This window comes from Ursus maritimus, unplaced genomic scaffold (assembly GCF_017311325.1).
Source record: "Ursus maritimus isolate PB19 unplaced genomic scaffold, ASM1731132v1 scaffold_2, whole genome shotgun sequence".
Classification (NCBI taxonomy): Eukaryota; Metazoa; Chordata; class Mammalia; order Carnivora; family Ursidae; genus Ursus; species Ursus maritimus.
The window spans coordinates 70,114,312-70,136,778 of NW_024424452.1; the positions used below are offsets into that span (position 1 = coordinate 70,114,312).

The 22,467-nt window shown below is 42.6% G+C and overlaps 1 protein-coding gene across 6 annotated transcripts in view; it reads left to right on the top strand.

The window, feature by feature from the left end:
* Positions 1–22,467, top strand: part of ENAH (ENAH actin regulator) — a 135,179-nt gene that overhangs the window by 95,354 nt on the left and 17,358 nt on the right. For 3 of the 6 annotated variants that reach the window (XM_040636123.1, XM_040636122.1, XM_040636126.1), the window contains 3 exons: positions 5,838–5,922; positions 19,404–19,702; positions 21,503–21,613. In XM_040636123.1, the coding sequence (XP_040492057.1) occupies positions 5,838–5,922; positions 19,404–19,702; positions 21,503–21,613 (495 nt within the window). Of the gene's footprint in view, positions 1–996; positions 1,054–5,837; positions 5,923–19,403; positions 19,703–21,502; positions 21,614–22,467 lie in introns of all 6 variants that reach the window. The other 3 variants (XM_040636125.1, XM_040636127.1, XM_040636124.1) reach the window with 2 other exon arrangements.

Consider the following 22,467-nt stretch of genomic DNA (forward strand, 5'->3'; position numbering starts at 1 on the left):
TAATACGAACGGAAAAAGAAAATCTTTCCTAGGCTGAAAAGAATTTCTTTGGAATTTTATAGAAAATTATTGATATGAAGTTTTGGATATCACTAATAGCATACTAAGAAAATTTTTAATTTTGTTTTTCCTATCCCAGTTTTGAGTGTCACCTTGATTTTATATAAGCCCTTCTTCCCCTTTTCTTAAATTAGCACCTTCTTCTCACTGAGTTTTTTCCGTTAAAGAGAATTTACTTCATTAATACTTAGGGTAGATTTTAACATAGGTAGCCTAAATAATAAATGGCTATTTGATGTGGCCACATGTTTTTAATAAGATATTTTGTCAAGTATATATGCATATTGAGAAAAAAAAAAGAATGATAAAATGTGGCTTGGTAAAACAATGGGTAGTTTTGATGTTTTTTCAGATTGCAAAGCCAATGAAGATGTTCTTATTTACATCAGTGACTGTAAAACACTTTAATTGCTAGAGGCTGGTTAAAATGGCTTTTGTCTTTTTCAACTAGTAGAAATGAGTTCTTCTTAGGTTAAGTTAATCTTAAGTGTTTCCCCTGAATTTTTTTCAACTGCAAAGTCCTCTAAATGAGCAATACTGAAAGAGGGTAGATACTGTGAAATTAAGTCAGCCACGGATGCTGACCTCCTATACCTCAGTTCCATTTACTTTGTAAAATATGGTTGTGAAATGTCAATCGATTGCACTCTCTGATTGTCTAACTCTGCAAAGAAGCTATTTGGTCTGTGCATCATTTGGTCTGTGGCTTGTTACAGGGTTTTTCCACAAATAAGATTACCCATAAAAATTCTTTTTAAAGTTTATATTAAAGAAGATACGTTTTTATTAAATTACAGAGCTTCCAGAATGAGGATCTAGATAGGACGTATGTATAAAAACATTTTGAACCTTTGAAAGCACCTTTTAGTTTGTGTGAAGTTCTTCAGATGGGCCCGTTGTCCTGTGAAGCTTCTAACACCAAGGTGTCTGTTGCAGCCCAGAGCAAGGTTGCTGCTACCCAGGACAGCACTAATTTGCGATGTATTTTCTGTGGTAAGCAACATTATGTTTACATTATTTTTTCAAGCTGTGGTACATACTACTTGCACATTTCCATAACTTTTGTTTCCGTAGGCCATAGTCTGGCTTGTGGTATTCGGGGTAAACAGCAAGCTACGTTTTATGTTGTGCTATCTGTCGTGGCTCATGTAGGTGATTCGGTCAGCTTTTGAGTTGGCTTCTTAGTGAGGATGTAGTTAGGATGAGGGCCCCAAAACTAATTCTTCTTCAGTTCTTGCACCATGAACGAGAGGGGTTTTTGTTTGTTCGTTTTTGTTTTCAACTATTTTGTTTGAAGCAGTCTTTTAATTTATAACTTAAGGGACAGAATGACATCCACCTTAGTATGTTTTGAGGAATGCGAATGTGTCTTAGCTGAAGGGAGCTTTCGCTCAGCTTGAGTTAAGTTGTAGGCGCAGATGTCGTGAGGTGGATGTAAGCCCTTGCTGCTTCCCCAGCTTGGCTCCTGAGTGACAGGCTTCTTTGTACAGTAGGTGAGGAGCGAGTTTGGGCTTAGAGAGTGCTCTTGCACTCCTGTGCACACACATGCACATGTATGTGTTCTTCGCATGCATGAGCTGGAGACGTCCCTTAGCTGCCCTGAGTCGCAGTCAGGCAGGTGCATGCTCGTGCCCTTACACAAAGATAGAGCTGTGTGTGCACACACACAGACACATGCACGCACGCTTACACACACACGCACACCTTCTTCTGAATTGTTTTTATCCTTATTTGATTCTAAAACCTTCTGTTTTGGAAAACCAAGTTCAAAAAATGACTCGTACTTGTTAGAACTTTTTTTTTTTTTGGACATATATATCTATATAGATATATCTTTTTTTATTCCTGTTTACTTTGGCCCAATTATTCTATGAGAGATAAAATTCAAAGTGATAATACTGCTAAAATCTTTGATAAACAGTTCAGCTGTGTGTATATACTTTATCCATGTGACTCAGTTTTTGATGTGATTCTTCAGTATTTCTGATATTGGTTCGTTACCTAATTCTCTTTCGAATTATTTTAAAATTTATGTACTGATGGTTTAGGCAAAGAAGCATGTGTTATAAATTTCCAAAAATGGAAACTCTGATGTATTTCTTAATGACCTAAAGTTCCATTTTCGGCTTGCTCCGGGTGACAGGGTCCCAGCAGTGAGCCTGTGCTGCTGGTCTTCGTAACTCCCTGCTCCCCAGGGCTTAATCAGTGACTCTCAGCGATGCTTCTCGGCCTCCTCCTGGGGGCTCTTCTAGGCCACCTTTTGAACTAGCCATGAGTTATTATTGGTATTGGTGTTTTTTTTTTAGTTCATTCTGAAAACCTACTTGATGTTCTGTACTTTGCTCCTTACTATGTTGAGTTCCACATGCAGAATAATAGATACAGTTAACCCAATTGCAGAGAGGATTGATTTGCCCTCAATAAGGGTGAATTTTTAAGTTGTAAAATAATGTGTTAAAAAGCAGATTTTCCCCATTATTACCTTTAATTGATTTAACTGTGTACAATAATATAATTACCACATTGCTAAGTTTACACTTGATTGTATTGTGTATAATAACACCTCCTGGTCTTTTAGTCCTGTGTTTTTAAGCAGTCTGTGGCTAAGTGTGAAACCAGATTTGTGAAAATTAAAATGTGACAGCAGGTGCAGTGTGCTTTAGCCAAAACTCAGTATTAAGTCAAGACTGAAATGCCATTCCTTCCTGGATTCGAGAGACACTCTATTCTGCTTTCCATCATTTATAGAGAACCTGTCAGTGACACGGACACATTTTCTGTATTAGCAACTAAGTCACATCTCTGCTGTATGAATTCTAGCTAGGACAGATTAATATCAGTCCTTGTCTCTGGCTCTGGTAATGAAACAGAGACAGTAACCCTCAAAGTTAGCTGCTGTTCTTCATGACACCACATAGGGATGAGCGGGCTCACGTGTGATTTCTCTTTTTTCCCAGAGAGAACTGTCAGCCACCACGGGATGCTCATAACAATACTGTCATTTGCCCACCGGCTAGGGAAGTGCCTTTTTCTGCATTCTCTGAGAACACAGATACTCATGTAGGAGTATGACCGAAAGTACATACAGTGCAGAAAACAAGGGCAGCTGGCAGCCTGGACTGCTCTCCGTTGCTGCTTCATGTCGTGAGCCTCATGTTGGTGGGATCGACCACTTGAATGACCCCGCAGAGTGTTTGACCAGAAGGAAGCATGAAATCGTGTCCCTGCAGTTCTTAAGTGACCCCGAACTCTTCTCGTTAGTGCTTACGGTATATTTACATTATCTTTAAAGGCACATGAATTTCAGTGTGCTCATTATCGTGACTTGACAGTTCTGATGGGGGAGAAACAGACAAGACAACTAGACTAAATACAGGTGCGAGAAGACACCAGGGGAAGGCCCCTTCTCTCTGTCCCACCACCGGGGGATGTCTGTGGAAAGACAAGCTGCCCGTTACCACAAAGAATCATGTAGAAGACACTCGTAAGAGCTTTTCTTGGGTCAGAATTCCCCTCATTTTAAAAAGATCTTCCTTAAGTTTTCCTCTTTTAGCTGCATGAATAAACTGTGATAAATTAATTTTTTAATGATATCAGTCAGAGAATACTTCCCACATTTTTAAAACCTTTTAAAACAAGTTCGTTAAGTTTTTAACTTCAAAAATCCAAAAGTTTCTGTAAATTGCTTTTGAAAGGTAATTTTTTCTCAAACTTTTTTTGAGTTATATCAAACTTTTGTTAGTTTAAAAAAATCTCTTTAATAAAATCAAGATTGAGTTAAAATTTTGACACCCTTTTCTTGAATTTATATTTGAGTTAAAACTTAAATTGGTAGATTTATATTGGAAAATTTCATCTGTCAGCATCACTATAGAGGTCACAAATGCTTGCGCTAGATGTGAGCAGTATGTCAGCGTCCTTTTTTGGGATGGGTTCTGGACAGTCTCTCTGACCCCGTGGGATCCAGCTGCTTAATTATTCGAACAGCATGAGCTTTTCACTTAAATAAACATTATTTTAAAAAATAATTAAGCCAGAATGGTCTCTTGAGTTGCCCAGGCTAAATGCTCACATTTAATATTTTTGGATAAACACATAACTTTGGATATAAAAAATACTTCCCCCAAATAGTTTATATTTTCTCAAGTTTACCCTCCACCCTCAATCTTCTGTTTGTCTCTCCCTCTGCCGGAAGAGACAAGACATCTTTTCCTTCTGAGAGTATTAGACATTAGTGTATGGCTTCATATGACAGTCTATTTTTACATCAGTATGTTCATTTCCAAAAGAAGGAAAGATTCCGGCCTGTTTCCTAGACAAGTTCTATTTTTCATTTATGCAAAAATTTTAAGTGCGTGTTTAACATTAATTTAAAAAGCTTTTTGATTTTTTTGTTGTTGCTGATGACGTAGAATTAATATTTTAATATTTCCTTTGTGTGGTTTTCAAAGTAGCAAACTTAGGAAATCTAATGAAATACATCACCGCAATTGTCATGTAACTTGTCTTTTAGAGGACAAATTACATGATTAATCTAGAAGTGGGTAAGGAGATGAGAAAAAAATTTAGTAGGTAAGTTTAGATCCACTTACCTGTTTTTCCACATTTGGAATATGCCAGTACTGTACCACATTGCCAGGAGCCTTATCCTTCTAGCGGCAACGTTTACTTCCCCAGAACAGCACAGAGTTACCAAGAATTTGTGTTAGGACACAGAAGTGTTTCTGTCTTACCCTGTTTCTGGTACTAGCGGCCTACAAAACACTTTCAAAATATCTGTTACGGGCACTTGCTGGCACACTAGATTTACTTGTTTACTGGGTTCTCTTGTTTACTGGGTTAGATTTCAAGATTGTTCTGTTTTAACCCTAGGCATTGCATATTAGGTCCAGTATTTATTTCTCTCATGACACATTTAATTTTTATATCCAGTGACATTACAACGTCCCATATTTAGTGGCATTTGTTTATAAGATGGTAAAAACGGGTCTGCATTGCACATGGTATGTGGGAATGGATGGTCATTAGTTTCTCGTGACAGAGCCATGTTGGTTTGAATGTAGGGTTTTGGTTTTTGGTTTTTGGGTGGTTTTTACTTTTGGTTTGTTTCTGTTTTTGTTTTGTTTTTTTAACCCCAAATGAAAAGTTATTAAGATTACCTCTGTTACGTTAAAAATTCAGATAAGTAGGTTAATTATATATAGAAGCTTAGCAAATGTTTGTTTTCACCAGTGCTGGAAATGACAAGCCATTAAATAAAAATGGCAGCTTAAGTTGGGCAAATTTGATAAATGCATTAGCATTCTTCATCCTAGTAATAAGGTTCTCATGCTCTCTCTCTCCTGTTTTTCATTTCCAGTGTTCTATTTAGGTGAGTTTTTGAATTCTGATTTTTTCATTTAAGTTTTCCCTCTCCACTTCATGAATAAGAAAGAGAATGTCTCATTGTCTTAGAAACGTCCAGCTCAGGTGCCTATTCAGATGCTCATTGAACACTTGTTTTCCTCAAGCTCTTCATATATAAATGTTTATTTTTCCTTTATCGTTGATGTTTTCCATTTGTTTCAAGTAAGCCTTCTGGAGATGATGACAGTATTATGTTGCAGTCTTTCATTTGCTGTGTGTTATGTAAAGCTTATATTTTATTTTGCTAAACAAAAAAGAAGATACATTTGTAAATATGTGATGGTTTTATGTTATTCTTCTCATGATTTTATCTCCTCTGTCCAGCTAACTATAAAGATAATGCTCATCTATAATGTTTTCCTCCCTTTTAGGGCCAACATTGCCTAGACAAAATTCTCAGCTACCTGCCCAAGTTCAAAATGGTCCATCACAAGAAGAATTGGAAATTCAAAGAAGGTAAATTTTTAATCAATTGTTATTTGTAGTTTTTCTTTCTATTGCAGAAGACCTGTGAGCATCCTAATACTGAAAGTGGATTATGTCTTGTCAGCCATTTAAAAGTCACTTAGCAGCATACAAAGTGACTTTGACTTCAAGGAGACTTATTTTTATAGCAGTTATAAATTGGTCTATGGTCATTGTGGCTTTCACATAACTAATTTAACCAGAAAGTTGAAATCGTGTTGGCTGTTCGTAGACGTCCTTGATCTTGAGATGTTACCATGGTGCTTAGTAGTGGAATACAAACTCATTCTGTTTATGATTAAGTTGCTGGTTTGGTGAAGTCAGTAATATTATCCTTGCTTCCGTGCAGTTTATAAAGAAATACATTGGACATTCTAATACAGCCTCATTTAGGTATAGTTGTTTCTGAGTTAGCGGAGTCTCTGAACTATAAGCTACCAAATTAATAACAAAATAGTTTTATAAAATTCAGGTACATACAGTAATTAAAATTGAGTTAGTTAATCCAGGTGTCCCATTTTAAACAAATAAGAACTTTTTGGAGATGTTGATGTTGCTTGTTATCACTGTAGGTCACCTGTTTTATTTTAGAGAGCTGATAACCATCATATAGATAGATTCTTCCATCTGACAAGCATTTGCTCCATGGCAAGCCAGAATTTCTTCTTGTGACCTTAGATTTGGATCTCACGTTTGAAACACTCCTCAGATTCTCCATGTTGTTTTGATATGTGTGTCATGTTCCCCTGACAGACAGAAGGATCTCTACTACATTCTGTGTTGGCTGCTTTGGGGTGTAACTGCTTAGCTCTTGGGGAAGGCCCTCCCGAAATGAATTTTGTTTTTGTCACAGTCTTTTATATTCAGTTCAATCACTCCAGAAATACCCCCCAAATTTGATGAAAATCTATCCAACTCTTTTGAGTGGTGCTATAACAGATACAAATAAAGTTTTTGTAGAAATAAGGAAAGTTTAAAAGATAGAATTTTGGTTCTATATTGAGTGTTTTAAACACGTTAGAACAAGAGTTAGATTGTAATGATTCTGTTGCCCACCCCCGCCCCCCATCCACACACACGGAAAAGTAATTAATAAAAAAATGATCATGGGGCACCTAGGTGGCGCAGTCAGTCCATTGAGCGTCTGACTCTTGGTTTCGGCTCAGTTCGTCATCTGTGGAGTCGTGAGATCGAGCCTCAGGTCAAGCTCCGCGCTCAGGGAGTCTGCTTCACCTCTGCCCCTCCCCCACTCACATTGCTTCTCTCTTTTTCTCTGTCAAGTGAATGGATAAATCCTTTTTAAAAAAATGATCATGGTATTGGGAATAACATTTGCCAGGAAGAACCAGGAGAGAACCCACACGTTAACAGATAATTTCTGGCATCATGGAAAGGCAAGCAGGTGGCCCCTGGGACAGTTGCTGGGTGAAGACAATACAGAAATAGAAATAGGCACCCTCTGCTGGCTCGTTAAGGGTCTCTGTTGGGCGACCCATTGCATAGAGGTTGTTGAGAGCTTGTAACTTGCAGTTTTAGCAGAAATGAGTATTGAGCGAATTTCTACTACAGTCAAAACGCTGTGCTCCGTGTCCACTTTGGTCCTGTCCAAGTGCTGGCTGGCCCTGTAGCACTCCCCTGGACTTGAGGCTTGTCTGCTTGTGTGTAGGAAGATACTGCAGGGTTTGAAAATTGGATGTTGTTTGTATTACTTGTTTAGTTCAAGACTCAACTCAGTCGTTTTGAAGAGTGAAATGCAAAGTTCTGAAAAATGGGTGTAAATTTTAAAATTATTTTCTGTCCATAGCCACACAGTCTTCTTTCATTTTTTAAAATTTTTTATTTTTTTAATTTTTAAAAAAAGATTTTTTATTTTTAACTAATCTCTGTACCTCACGTGGGGCCGAGATCAAGAGTCACTCACTGCACCAACTGAGCCGGCTGGGTGCCCCTCTTCTTTCTTTTAGGGAAACCTATCGGATACCACTGTCTTTCTCTCTTGGTGTTATTTTTTATCTGTGTCCCTTCCTTTCTCTTTCCTCTACCCACTTGCTTTTTTTTTTCTTAAAGATTTTATTTATTTATTTGACACAGAGAGAGAGACAGCCAGAGAGAGAGGGAACACAAGCAGGGGGCAGTGGGAGAGGAAGAAGCAGGCTTCCAGCAGAGGAGCCCGATATGGGGCTCGATCCCAGAACGTTGGGATCATGCCCTGAGCCGAAGGCAGACACTTAACTAGACTGAGCCACCCAGGCGCCCCTTCCGCACTTGTTTTTTTTATCTGGTGAAATGTATTTTGTGTCTGCTCAGATCTCCTGGAAATGCTTCTTCTTCCAGCATTGACTTGTTTCTAGTTGAGATTTCTTCTCCTTGTGCACATCTCCCTCTTTGCTTTCTTCCTTTTGATCCTGCAGAGTCTCTTCCTTGCCGCCTCCTGTCCCTTGAGCCCCTTGGGCGTGTGCACGAGCTGTCCTCGTTCTTCCTCTGTACATGGTCTACCTCGACAGACTGATGATTGGGTTGTATATTGTAGCTTCTTCTTAACTGTCTTATGCTGGTGGCTTCCACATGGACAGCTGTGTCCCTGAACCTGAGATCAGTGCAGTATTTCCCACGAAATGGAGCAGTGTCATGGGTCCTTTTGAGAATTGGGTGACAGCAGCAGGCACGTGCCCTCTTTCCCCCAGCCCCCACCCTTCTGTTATGCAAGCAGACTTGCGCTTATGTGTCATTTTAGAGGGTCAGAGACCCTCTCGTTTCCAACAGTTGATCCTCAGTGAGAATTCCTATTGTGGAGCTCATGCATTTGGGTGTCCCACTAATACCACAGTGTAAAACCCTTATGATTTCATTCTTCATGTGCATGCTTTCTTCTCTTCAGTATTTCTCCCAAACTTTCTGCACAGGACGTCTGTAATGCTCTTCACTCATCATCCCTGTCGCAGTGTACCCTCTGACTTCTTTCTCTAACAGCCTTTTGGATCTACTCTTCTGACACTCGTGACTAATAGCTTTTCCAGTATTTGTTCTCTTCTGTACCGCTAGTGTTTTCTAGTTGGTTTGCCGGTCTTTAGCCCCGACCCCTTTCACTTATTCCCACTTTATTACTGTCAGATTAGTTCTTCTTAAAGTCGTTTGTACGTGGAAGACTCCCATATCGCACCAGAGGGCATAAGATGGGGAGGGTCACCTGCCACGCAGTCATGCCCTTCCCCTCCTGTTAATCCCCAGAATGAATCACACCTAACCATTTCTATGTTTAGTACTTCTGATGGCTTCTTCCATAGCATGAAATAATACGTTTCTGGTTCTTGATGATCCCGTGTGGTTGGGGGCTGCTGACTCCCTCTTTCCACTGCGAAGTATGACTTGTCCACCTCCCTGTCCAGCTTCCAGTAGCCATTGGTTTCAGTCCCACTGCTGGTTTCTCTTTCAGATTGAACCTGCATCTTCACTTGAGCTCTCTGCGCTCCTCGCTCTATGACACCCCTGTCCCTGCGCTTCTATCCCACCCCCTGGTTTTCTCGCTTCACAGTTGAGACATTTGCAGTCTTCCTCCGTCTGTCATTAACTGGGTTCGTATGTTGCAGGTGACTTCCCCCCACACCCACTCCTTCTGGAATCCCTTTAAACCTGTCAACCATGGTAATCTGGGTTTTCAGGAATATGTCACTAGCTAAAGTTTTTGGGGTTTGTGGTTTCTTTTTTCCTCTTTTTTTTCTTTAAGTACTTAATGGACCTTTTCCATTCGAAGACTTACAGCCATTTAAACATTTCTTCTCTCTGTTTTCTCTGTTCTCTTTTTTGGGAACTCCTACTAGTCAAATGCTGGCCTTTCTGGGTTATTTATTTTCTCATGATATTTCTCTTTCCTCATTTTTTGCTTCTTTTTTTTGTTCTGTATTCTTGGCGATATTTTTAGTGATATATTCTAGACCAGCACTTTCTAGTAGAAATACAATATGGGCCGTATATGTAATTAAAATTTTTCTAGTGGTCATATTAGCAAATGTAAAAAAGAAACAGGTGAAATTAATTATAATAATATATTTTATTTAACCCAGTCTATCTAAAGTATTATTTCAAGATGAAATACGTATAAAGGTATTTTACATTCTATTTTTCATACTGAGTCTTCAAAATTTGGTATGTGTTTTACACTTACTGCACTTTTCTGTCCGGACAGGCCACATTGCAATGCTCAGGAGCCGCATGCATGGCTCACAGCCACCTAACGGGGATAACATAGTAGTAGATCGTCTGTTGAAAGATGAATCTTAATCTCAAGAGTATTTTCTATTTTGTAATTATTCCCTTTTTAACAGCCTGTTCCAAATTTATGATTATATCTTAAGCCTCTCCGATTTCTCTTCCTTTGCCTGAATCTTCTCTCTCCCGTAGAGTTGAATTGTTTGTCTTACTGGTTTTACTCAAATATCTGGTCATCTTTAGTGGTCCGTTTATCTCTAAACAGATGAGATTGAATAGCGTCCGTACTTGGCTTGGCTTTCCTCTTGAATCATGGAGGTAAGGTCTCTGCTGGGCACGTTCCTCCCTGACCAGGAGAATGGCCGGGAGGTCTGTGGAAGTGGGTGGAGCGAGTAGACTGGTGGGCTCTCCTTTAGGGTACAAGGGTGGGGACCCCACAAATGTTGAGCTACCCCTAGTGCCACCAGAAGCCCAGACTCACCCAAGGCAGCGTGTTGAGTTTGTTTAGAGAACAGTCTTCTGTGGGAAATGCCATCCAGTGAGCTAAGGTTGAGGAGGAGAGGGGTGGCAGATGCCACAGTTCTTCAAAGTGTGACTTTATTGATCGGCCTGATTATGACCACGTGGCCCCCTCCCAGCCTCTGTGTCTGCTGGCCTCACGGTGGGGGGGGGGGGGGGCCTCTTGTCGCGTGCGCGTCAGCCACTCTCACTCAGTATGTGTTCTGGTTGTGGCTGCCTTCGCTCTGCAACGAGGTGAGAAGGTTCCAGGTGCTGTTTGTTCCCTGTGCTTACAACACGCCAGGACAGGGAGTGGGGTGGGGGCGTAAACAGCCTTACCCCCATCAGACAGGAAACAGTAGACATGGCAAAGGATGTTTAGTGCTCTGGGAGGAGACCCAGCCGAGTAGAGGGGAGTGTGTGTGGCGGGGCGGCGAGGGGAGGCTGGTTATAATTTTAAATAGGCTGATCAGGGTGAGTCTTACCGAAACAAAGGTAGGAGCTAGCCTGGCCAAGCAGGTGTCCGGGTGAAGTGCTTTGCACAAAGAGGGAACAGCCACGCAAAGGCCTTAGGGCGGGATTGTGCGTGTGAGTACGAGGACAAAGGAAGAGGCCATAGCGGCTTGGGCAGAGAGAGCAAGGATTGAAAGGAGAGTGCTGGGTGAGTGTGAAGCTAATGCAGAGTCCTATCTTGCAGGACCTGGCCAGTGATTGCAGAGGAGGTAGCTCTTGTTCTGAGAGAAAAGGGACCATTGGATTTTTTTTTAAAGAATTTATTTTAGAGAGAGAGAATGGGGGAGGGGCAGAGGGAGAGGGAGAATCTCAAGCAGACTCTCTGCAGAGTGTGGACCCGAGGCTCAGTCCCACAATCCTGAGATCATGACCTGAGTCGAAATCAAGAGTCGGACGCTCAACCGACTGAGCCACCCGGGCGCCCCTGAATGGCTTTGATAGAAATGATCTGGCTTACCGTATTAACCGTCAGTCTGGCTGCTCCATTGAGACTAGCCTTTGGAGAAGCCCGGATGGAGGTGGGCGCGGGGTGGTGAGCGCAGCCCAGCAGGAGAACCAGGGAGGCTGTTAAGGGAAACGAGGTGGGATGTAATGGTGGCTTCCGCCAAGTCACAGAGGTGGCGAGTAGGCAGATTCTGACGCTTTCCGGGGGGATGTGTGGGGTATGAGAGGGGGAAGTTGTGGCTTTTAACCTAAGCAAGTGGGTAGGATGGAGTTGTGCTCAACTGAGATGCGGAAGACTGTGAGTAGAGCAGGTTTTGTTGGGAGGTACCAGAGGTGAACTTTGAGAATGTGAGAGGGAGATGTTCGTTGGACATCCACGTAAAGAATGTTGAATGCGCACTTGGATATACTTGTCTACGGAAACTGAGGAGAGAGGTCTAGACTTACTCTGCTCTCTGCTGTTCGTGCTTTCATGACCTTGATGATAGAGTTGGTCTGCTGACGACCCCTCAGTTTTCTACTTTGTCCTGAGTTGGTTTATGCACAGTTATGACTTTCAAGAATTCCAGTAGAATCTTGGAGTGGTGGGAGACTTGAATATGAGTCCAGATAGTCCTGCCGTGTCACTTCGCCCTCAGCACTCCCGAAGGCCGGCCCTTCTCACGTCCAGCTTTGCTGTTTGGCCTGACGTATGAGGACCCCCTGTGCGTCCGTGTCCTCTCTCCTGGCTGTGTCTGCATACACCGCTCTCGGGTTTTCCTCTTCTGACTGCGTTGTCATCATCTGTAGATTCTTCTCCAGGTGTACTGGTGGCTTCTTTTCTGAACTCTTAAAACTTCATCACACACTCTCTTATTTTATATTTTACTATTTATTCAGTTTGCAGCTAAGTCTCTCCTCTGCAGCGAACATCATAGGCTCTTTGAGAGTAGAGACCTGAATAAAGTTTCTGAGAAAAAGCCAAGAAGTTTCTGGTACTGAATTCATGTATCTGTAGATGTTACGTATGAGAGGCAGAAAACATATGAGTTTGTACGGTTTAGGGACAGTTAAGTATGGTAATACACGCCATTTTCATGCCGCTTAGGCTTTTCTTTTTCTTTTTTTTTTTTTTTAAAGATTTTATTTATTTATTTGACAGATAGAGACAGCCAGCGAGAGAGGGAACACAAGCAGGGGGAGTGGGAGAGGGAGAAGCAGGCTCCCAGCAGAGGAGCCTGATGTGGGGCTCGATCCCAGAACGCCGGGATCACGCCCTGAGCCGAAGGCAGACGCTTAACGACTGCACCGCCCAGGCGCCCCTGCTTAGGCTTTTCTGTCTGTGCTGTTTGGGCGGCGCTGGGAGCTTCCCTGAGGAGATGCGCTGGGAGCCGTGCCTTGAAGAGGAAGCAGAGTAGGGACTTGTGGTCCTAGAAGGGAGGACCATTCCAGGCCGAAAGAGCAGTGATGTGTAAGGGCACGGGGTGCAGACAGCCCTGTGACACGGTACCGCCTCAGGACTGACAGAGCAGTCAGACGAGCACGTTGTGTCCAGCTTGTAAAGTGCTTTTTCCCTGAATTTGTTGTATAATAAAAAGACACCTTGCTTTTTAACACTTTAGTATTCTCAGATTATGAGAAAGGTATGCCATTTTCCTTTGGCCTACATCCCGTAGGATCTTTTTGCCCCTGTTGAAACCGTACTTGGAAGAAGATACTTTGAGTACGTTTTTATACAGGCGCTTAGCACTGGCGTTTGTCTCCGCAGCAGCGCGTGGCTGGACCGGATGATGGCGGCGGGATATGCAGCACGGTCCGCTCAGAAATTGGGTTTCCAATAGAAATTCTATTTCCAAAATTTATTTCATGTGGTTATTTATACAGAAACAAATTTTCTTGTGTTTGGTTTTATTTTCAGAGGCTTGATACAGTACCCTCGGCCAGCTTTTGTGACCTTATTAACTTTGGCTCCTTAACTGGCTCTTTTCTATGCCATTACTGCAAAAAGGGTAATGAAAATGCCGATTGATTTGCATCATAATATTCACCTGTAAGATTTGGGTAGTTCTATTTTTAGTATAAAGTTCGTATTATAATAAATGATATATTTCTGTTACTGCTTTTAGGCAGGCTGTTGTTAGGGGTATCATGAATTGAGTTTTGAAGGTGGCCAGGTGGTTTGTACTTGGTGAGCAAGTAGTGATGGGTAGGGAGAGGACGATAGGAACAGTGCGCTCCTCCAGGCATTTGTATGTTGGGTTTGCATAACAAACTTCATAGGATTTTTCCTCAGAACCATAAGTTATTAATGGGTTATTTTAATTAATAGCTAAGAATTCTTCTTCTTTAAGTTGTTTCTTCTGAAATAGCTATGAAAAAGGAAATTAATTACTAAAGAAAAGCTTAAACAACGTATTTAGAATTTGGTTTGTTTAGGAAGGTCAGCTGCACTTTGAAGAACATTAGTTACATAACGTGACAGGTAAGAAATGGCTGTCCACTTTCTAATTTCCAAAATTGTGTTGATGAGGGATGTTATGGATTGAATTGTGTCCCCCAAGAAAGACGTCCTAATCTCCAGTATCTCAAAATGTGACCCTACACGGAAATAGATTCGGTAGTTAAGATGAGGTCGTACTGGAGTGGGGTGGGCCCTTCTTAATCCAGTACGAATGATGTCCTTAGAGGAGGAGAAGGATACAGAAGGAAGATGGGCCTGTGAAGATGGAGACTGACACGAGGAGAAAATCGTAGGTTGGAGGCAGACACTGTGGTGGTGTACCTGCAAGCCAGGCACCTCCAGGAATTATCAGCCGTCAGCAGAGGCTGGACGAGGAGTGGAGCAGGCTCTACCTCAAGGGGCTTTACAGTTCTTGTGCAGAGTTTGGGGTGAAGCAGGGATGGTGTAAAGAAAAAGAATCAAATGAAAAAAATACTAATTTTTAACACCAGAGCAAGGAAGAATTGCTCTGAAAAGTAAATGTGATCAGCCATGAATAATACAAGTGAATGTCGATGTATCCGAAGTGGCGGTGTGGTTTGGTTGGAAGAATGAGGAGGGAGGTTTTGTGGGTGGGGGGGTAGGAACTAGCTCCTTCGTGCGGTAGGACGTCAGTAGATAATGGTCAGGCTGGGGGACTAAGAAGGAGCCGCTCTGAACAAGTCACCGTGTTCAGAAACACGAGGTCAGTACCAGATTGGAAGTACTTGCTTCTGGAGAGCGAAATCAGGAGCGGGGAGGGTCCCTCCCCAGGGAAGGGATTCCCGTTTTGTTACAAGCTTTGTTGTCCTGCTGTGTGTGTGTTTTATAAGTTTCATTGTTTTATTTCAATGAGGGTGAGTTCGAGTTGAAAAAACGAATGTTGACTTTGGATGTTAATCAGTCCCGTACCTTTCCTGTCGTCACGTGAAGGTAGGATAGTTTAGTTTTTTACTCATTTTTGTTTCATTTGTTAATATCAGTTTTGGGTGCTTACTCATTAATATTTGGCTTCTTTGACAATGATGAAAAACATATTTAAGAAACATGAGTCAGTCCTGTGTTTAGGCTCAACATCGAACTCAATTTAGTTAATGTCTATAAATAGCCAGCAGATCAGCACCACTACCTCAAAGTTATAAAAGGGGACTAGTTGTCCCAGCACCCAAGCAGCGGGGCAGCAATGAGGGTTTATAGCCCCCCGGTCGGCCTTCACAGGCAGGATGGACCGAGAGTCGACCGCCTCCTCCTGTAAGTACGGGCCTCGTAACGTTACATCTTGATTGTCTTGTTTCGTTTTATCCACTTTCCATTTGCTTGCTAATAGAGAAGTGAAATACCCACGTGATGTGATCAGAACACATTCGTGTAATTTTATTTTCTGACAAATGTCAGGAACATTGTTGTGTTACTAAGTGTTATCAACTCAGATTATTTTCTGAGTCTGCTCTCCTTTACTTCATTGTATCAAAATTTAAATCATTTGTGATCTACCTAACACTCTTCCGCATAGGTAAGGGTGTATGAAATGTATTTTTAAACTTTAATTATATTTTGCTTGCTTAAAAAAAAGTCTTTGAGTCAACATAAACTAAATTTATGTCTGAATATATTTAAGAAAAATCTATTAAACTCATCGTTGGCCAGTGCTTTGGGCATCTCTTCACTTTGGGGGACAGATCTTTTAAGGAAATAGGTATTTTGGTGGTGGGAGGAACAATTTCTGATTTTTTTTCCCAATGCTTTTGGTGGCTATAATATTGGTCATTTGCACTACAATTGTCTTTGAAAAAAATGTGTATTTTCTCAGAAACTTTCAAGTTAATGTAAAATACATATCCTAACTTAAAAGTTAGTCTGGCAGAATTTTTGCGTAGCTCAGAAGTCGAGCCCTTGTATTTTGAGAAAGTCTTCAGATGGCTCTGAGTAAAGAACAGCTGTAGACACAGCTCTGGGAAGAAGAGTCAATGTGCGTTTCCTGTCTGTGAGTTGGCAGTGATATTTTTAAGAAAAGCAGGGTTTATAAACTTGGAAACTGTCCCCTAAAAAGATAATACAGATGTCCTTGCTTTAGAGGTCAGAACATGAATGTCAGGTTTATATATCATCCAATTTAGGTGGGAATTATTCATGCTACTAAAGATTTGTAAGCCTGAGATTTTCCTTTTGACACACTACTTTGGGAAATATATATAGATGTGCATCTTTTCAGTGAGCAGGCTAAAAAGTGGCCAGGGACTTTAACCACCTCTTTTTTTTTCTCCCTTCAAATTAAGAAAATAGCAGAATTTCTTGGAGCTGTATGAACTGCCTACTCCACTCACTGTCCGTGAACTTGGGAATCTCTCTGGCGTCATACTCCTTCTTGATCTTTTACAGAGTGAAAACCCTTGAATAAATATTAGGTTCTGACATGTGGAATAATCTTCCTAAGTCAGGACTCCCTGGCTGTAAATGTCATTATGCAATAATTCCTTGAGATCTGGCTTTCTGCCTGTGGCTTGAGCTTACTTTTTGTGATAAAAGCATTGTGTTGCTTGGAGAAATGACCATCAGCTGGGAGGTAAAAACAGCAACAACAGCAAAACAAATCAGAACGTCAATACGAAATGCAGTGTGGGGCACCTGGCTGGTTCAAGTGGAAGAGTGTGCGACTCTTGATCTCAGGGTCATGAGCTCGAGCCCCGCATTGGGTGTAGAGATGACTTTAAAGACAGGAAGAGAAATGCAGCGTAGTCTTAGGGTATCATATGGTGTAGCTGTATTAATAACATAAACTCTGAATATTGATTTCACCAGGAATGTGCATTCTCCCGTGATTGTGCTGGGAGAGGCTTGGGTGTGGTGAGGGAGCCACCGGAGTTACCTGTGGGCAGTATCTGAAGTTAAAAGAAAAGTCCAAAAAGAGTTGAGAGTAATTGGAAATGGGTGGGAAGGTTGGAGCAATGAACTGTTGGTTTTTTTTAATAAGCTTTATGTACCTGTATTATGTTGACAAGAATAAAATGAAAGAGGTGGTGTGGAAACGGGAAAGGGCCTAGGAACTTGTGTCTTTTCATCCTAGAGTTCTTGGTGAGCTGCTGTAGTCTGACGCTAAGTAGTTTTCCTTAGCTTCTGTGCACAGATGTGTTCTCATTAGAGTACTACGGGTATATCTTTCCCTTTCAGATCCAGTAGATTGCTTGGAGTATTACATTAAAAAGTACGAGTGCGCTCATACTTTTTGACACATATGGTGTGTTTTAAATATATGTCCCAGGTCTGGCGCAGTGACTGCTTGCACTGAGTAGGGCCTCCCCCCACTCTTGTGCAGGTACTGTTAAGCACGGGGATAGGCCCAGAGAGAGGCTTCGTGCTTTTCTGAGACAAGTGGGGTTGACTCACTTGTCGAATGGGCTTTTCCCTTTTTGTGGTCAGTTTAGGAAACACGAAGGGGAGAGATTTCTGGAGAAGTCTTAGTGGTTTATTGGTAGTGCTGGGAGGGACGAAGGCTGGCATCCTCGCTCTGTCATTTAGCTCTGCCTCTACTGGGAACCCAGCGGTTTATTAGCCAGTGCCAAGAAAAGTCCTCGTGAAATTCCCGATTGTAGCTCACATTTATTGAGTGTTCTTAATGCCCCAGGAACTTTTTAAACAGCTTTTTAAGGCATTGCTTCATTTAATCTTACCCACCATGCTATGAAATATATTATGTATAAGATGGGGCTGTTTTTTATTTTGGGGAGAGTTAACTTTTATAGCAAGACTATCGCTTAGGTACTTGGAGACATATTTGCCTGCTCTGTTACATATCTGTATGGAAACATACAGTTTGCTTTTATGTTTCAGACCCATATACATTGGGCCTCTTTAGGTTTTAATATAATCACAGTGATTCCAAAAGCCAGCATTTGAAGTCCTAGAGTGAAAGGAGATTTTTAATTTAATTGTATAAATACTGAGACATTCCATACATTCTTAGACAAGGAGATTAAAAGACATGAATGTTTTTCTCATTGATCTTCAAATTTAATAAAGCATTAATAGGATTGAGAAGGATAGGTCTTGGCAGAAGGGTTAAATTTAACAAAGTGTTTCTGAAGTTTAACCTAGAAGAAGCTAAGTGTCTTGAGAATCATCTAGAAAAACTCAAAAAGAAGAGTGATAAGGTTGGATGCACCCTACTAGATATTTATTTCAGATGAAAAAGCATCAAGGTCCTGGTCCCATACTAGACAAACAGATCCACCAACCAGAACATTCTGGAATTTCAGAACTACACACATGAAGGTGGCATCTTAAATCAGGACCATGAGCAACTCTAAATGGTGTGTGACGTAGCTCAGGACTACACATCCCAAAACTAAGATGAATTTCATATAAACTAAGGGTTTTGTTGTAAAAACATGTAATTATGTAACTTTGTTGTGAGAAGGGGCTAAGAAAGATTTCAAAGGCAGATCACATAAAGGAATAGAGCACTAGACTTTCTATGTAAAAGTTACAAGCCAGATCACAACTTCAACAAAGTTAACACATTACGGTTTTAAATGCCTTTTAAAATCAAAGGCATCTTTAAAAAGCCTTAATAAAAGTTAAAAATACATACGACCAGCATTTGTGACAAAGGGTTATCACCTTTAATAGAGAAAGGAGCTCTTCACCTGAGTATGGAATATGAACTCTCCTGGGAGCAAGCTGGTCAGAGAGCGCGTGCAGCCGTGTCTCGCACTGCGCTCCGAGAGGGCAGAACACAGGCTGTCTGTGGAAGCAAGCCTTTCAGCTGCCCTTAGAAACGGTGATAGTGTTCGGTGTTGGAGAGGAGAAAGGGAATTCTCATCTTTGGGGCTGCTTGGGAGCCCAGCCACCATTTCTGAACACAGTTTGGAGCCATGTATCCAAAATCTTAAGATACGAGTACCTTTTCCCCTAGCAGACCTGCCAGTTGTGATCCTTCAGAAGTGGTAGGGACAGGGTGCAAAAACAAATGAAGCCGACTTTTGTCGCACTACTGTGTGGCCAGCCCTGGTGTTTTCTAAGAGGACATTTGATACAATGACGTGGCACTATGGTGTTGCGTGTTCAGCCACTTGGAAAATTCATTTATTTGTAGCACTTTGTTCATGAACAGTGCAGAGTAGAGTGAGACGCTAGTGTCACGTGGGGATGATCCAGCTAGGTCGTTTTCATTTCTGTGACGCTGGTAAGTCCTCCCGTCCCATCCGTCTTCACTGGCGGATGTGGATTGCAGGCTCCACTTTGTGTCTGTATCAGAACTGAGGCGCGCATAGGTTCATCTGAAGGAGTGGGTGTTTCGTGGTGAGTGGCCATTGTTGCATATTTCTGATTTTTTTTTTTAATTTTTAAATTTCAGGCAGCTGCAAGAGCAGCAGCGACAGAAGGAGCTGGAGCGCGAGCGCGTGGAGCGTGAGCGCGTGGAGCGAGTGGAGCGCGAGCGCCTGGAGCAGGAGCAGCTGGAGCGGGAGCGGGAGCAGCGGGAGCGCGAGCGTCAGGATCGTCTGGAGCGAGAGCGGCTGGAGCGGCTCGACCGAGAGCGGGAGCAGCGGGAGCGGCAGGAGCAGCGGGAGCGCGAGCGGGAGCAGCGGGAGCGGCAGGAGCAGCTGGAGCGCGAGCAGCTGGAGTGGGAGCGCGAGCGCAGGCTGTCAGCCGCTGGTAAGTGCGCGCCTCGCTTTGCCGCCTGGTGTCGGGCGCGGGGTGCCGGGAGGGAGGGGCTGGGGGGGGCAAGCAGGACGGGTGGACAGGGCAAAACATGCAGCACTTGCTACTTTACCATTTCCTTAGTCCTCTCTGTATGGCATTTATTGCTTGGAGACTTAGGAAAGCTCTGTGTAGTCCGGCTTTCTAATTCTTCGGACTCGCTGTAAATTGGCTGTAAAGTGCACTGTGTGTTTATGGGAAATGTTCTGTATTGGGTGAACTAGGAATGTATTTCCCTTTGGAGGTTGCTTAAACTGTCCTGAATCCTATAGGATTCAAGAAGTGTGCTTGATGGCACTCTAGACCTGTCGAAGGAGGAAAACACCCTCTCTAAAACGGACTAGTACTTTACGGATGTCCGAGTATTGCGAAAAATTAGTGAAAACTTCTAAATCTAATGGAATTTATTGAATGACATTAAGGGTTAAGAGAAAACTGAAAGTTTGAGACATTCATTAAAATTGACATTTATTGGAATAGGATTTAAGAATTATTTTTCTATTCCATGTGGCCTATATCAAAGGTCTCAGCGTGGATCTCAGTGTGGTTGATTGGTTTGTTGTTTGCGTTAATTTGTTTTTAACTGCCTAATTATTTTCTGGGGTGATAGCCAGAAGAACAACACTTATCCACAAATAAGCATTGAATAGGGGGTTCCTAGCCCTTTATAAAACTTTTTGTCAGTTTTGCTATTTGTTCTTAAAAGACCAGCAGACGTATTCTTCTGTTTATGGTCCTATGCATGTAATTTTAATGTCCTTTTAGTGGGCTAAATAATGAGAATTAAGATACAGTCTTGCTCTTGCAAAGGATAAGCTAAGCAATTTATCAGTATACTTATCAGATAAAAAGAAAACTGATTTCTTCCTCCTCTGGGTTTCAAAATGCACGAACGAGTTCACACGTTCTCGGGTGAGATCAGTTCTTGCACACGTGCTTTAGTTCTTGGGTACTAACTGTGGTCTACATTTGTACATTTTGTCTGAATGCTGGTTTTGTGGCTTTACTAGCTCCCTTTTTCTCTCTCCTTTTTTATCCTGTCCTTGCTGTTGCTTCCCACCTTCTGTGCAGCTCCATCCTCCGACAGCTCCCTGTATAGCGCGCCACTTCCTGAGTATGCCAGTTGCCAGCCTCCTTCGGCACCTCCTCCATCCTATGCTAAAGTCATCTCAGCTCCAGTGTCGGAGGCCACTCCTGACTATGCTGTAGTGACCGCTTTGCCACCTACTTCCACACCCCCTACACCACCACTTCGACACTCCGCAACACGTTTTGCAGCATCTGTAGGTTCAGCCTTCCACCCTGTTCTTCCCCATTACGCTACAGTTCCTCGTCCTCTGAACAAAAACTCTCGGCCTTCTTCTCCTGTGAACACACCCTCTTCTCAGCCTCCAGCTACGAAGCCCTGTGCCTGGTCTACTTCCGCTGTTTCGCCCCTCCCTCCATCTCCTCCAGTAATGATTAGCAGTCCCCCAGGCAAAGCGACTGGTCCAAGGCCTGTCCTCCCTGTTTGTGTTTCTTCTCCTGTGCCCCCAATGCCTCCATCACCAACAGCACCCAATGGGCCGCTTGACTCTGTCACATGTCCAGTGTCTCCACCGCCTACCTCAGGGCCAGCAGCGCCGCCGCCGCCGCCTCCACTGCCTTCCCTCGCACCGCGCTCACACTGTGGATCTCAAGCCTCTCCTCCTCCAAGCACCCCTATTGCCTCAACTCCCTCATCCAAGCCTAGTGTTCTCCCTTCTCCCTCTGCAGCTGCCCCTGCCTCTGCGGAGACTCCTCTAAACTCTGTGCTGGGGGACTCCTCTGCTTCTGAGCCAGGCTTGCAGGCAGCCTCTCAGCCGGCCGAGACTCCAGCCCAACAGGGTAAGGCTTCCATTGTTGCTACTAACAGCGAGTCCTGGACATGTGGTGTACCAGCAGCTGTCACTGCCTAGAAGCACGGGGAGGGTGGTTTTGGTAGGCAAACAGCCCTGTCACTGTGCCCAACTTCCTGTAATTTAAACAAGTAGAAGATGAGTGAGGTTCTTTCTGCTGGATTAACTGCAGTTGGAGGAGGGTCAAGATGAGGAATGTCCACGTTGATCTGGATTTTGATGTTGGAAGATGTTACTCGACACGTTTATCTACATGATTTATCTACAGGATAAATACATGACCTAACTTGTCTTCCTTTAATTTGTGGGAAATTTGGAGATTCTGTTTGGTGCCCAACTGAAGTCCTGAAATGTGTCATCCTAGAGTCTCCCCTGGAACAGTTCTGATTCTTGAGCCCTGTTTCATTTTGACCTCTCCTGTATTGGGCTTCCCACACTGGACTAGGTATACCCCAAAACCTGAGGAGCAGCCCGACTTTGCCTGTGGGGTGGGGAGTATGGCAGGCCTGATGTGTGCCCCAGTGGTGGAATCCATGCTCCAGAATTACAAGAAGTAATTGTGGCCTGAAGGGACAGTTGGCAGAGAATAAGCATCCTCCACAGTCATCCCTCCCACCCCCTCCCCTTGCCCAAACCTTGCCGTCATGGTAACAGGGGAGGGAGGATGTAATCTTCTAAGTTTGGATGATTTGTAAGTAGAGAAGGACCTGGTTCCATAGTGAATAAGAAGATGCTTGGCAACCCTGTTTTTTTTTTTCAAAGATAGGATTTAGCAAGAATTGCAGGAAGGAATATGACAACTAATTTGTACGTAGAAAGAAACAGTGTCATAGCCTGGATTTA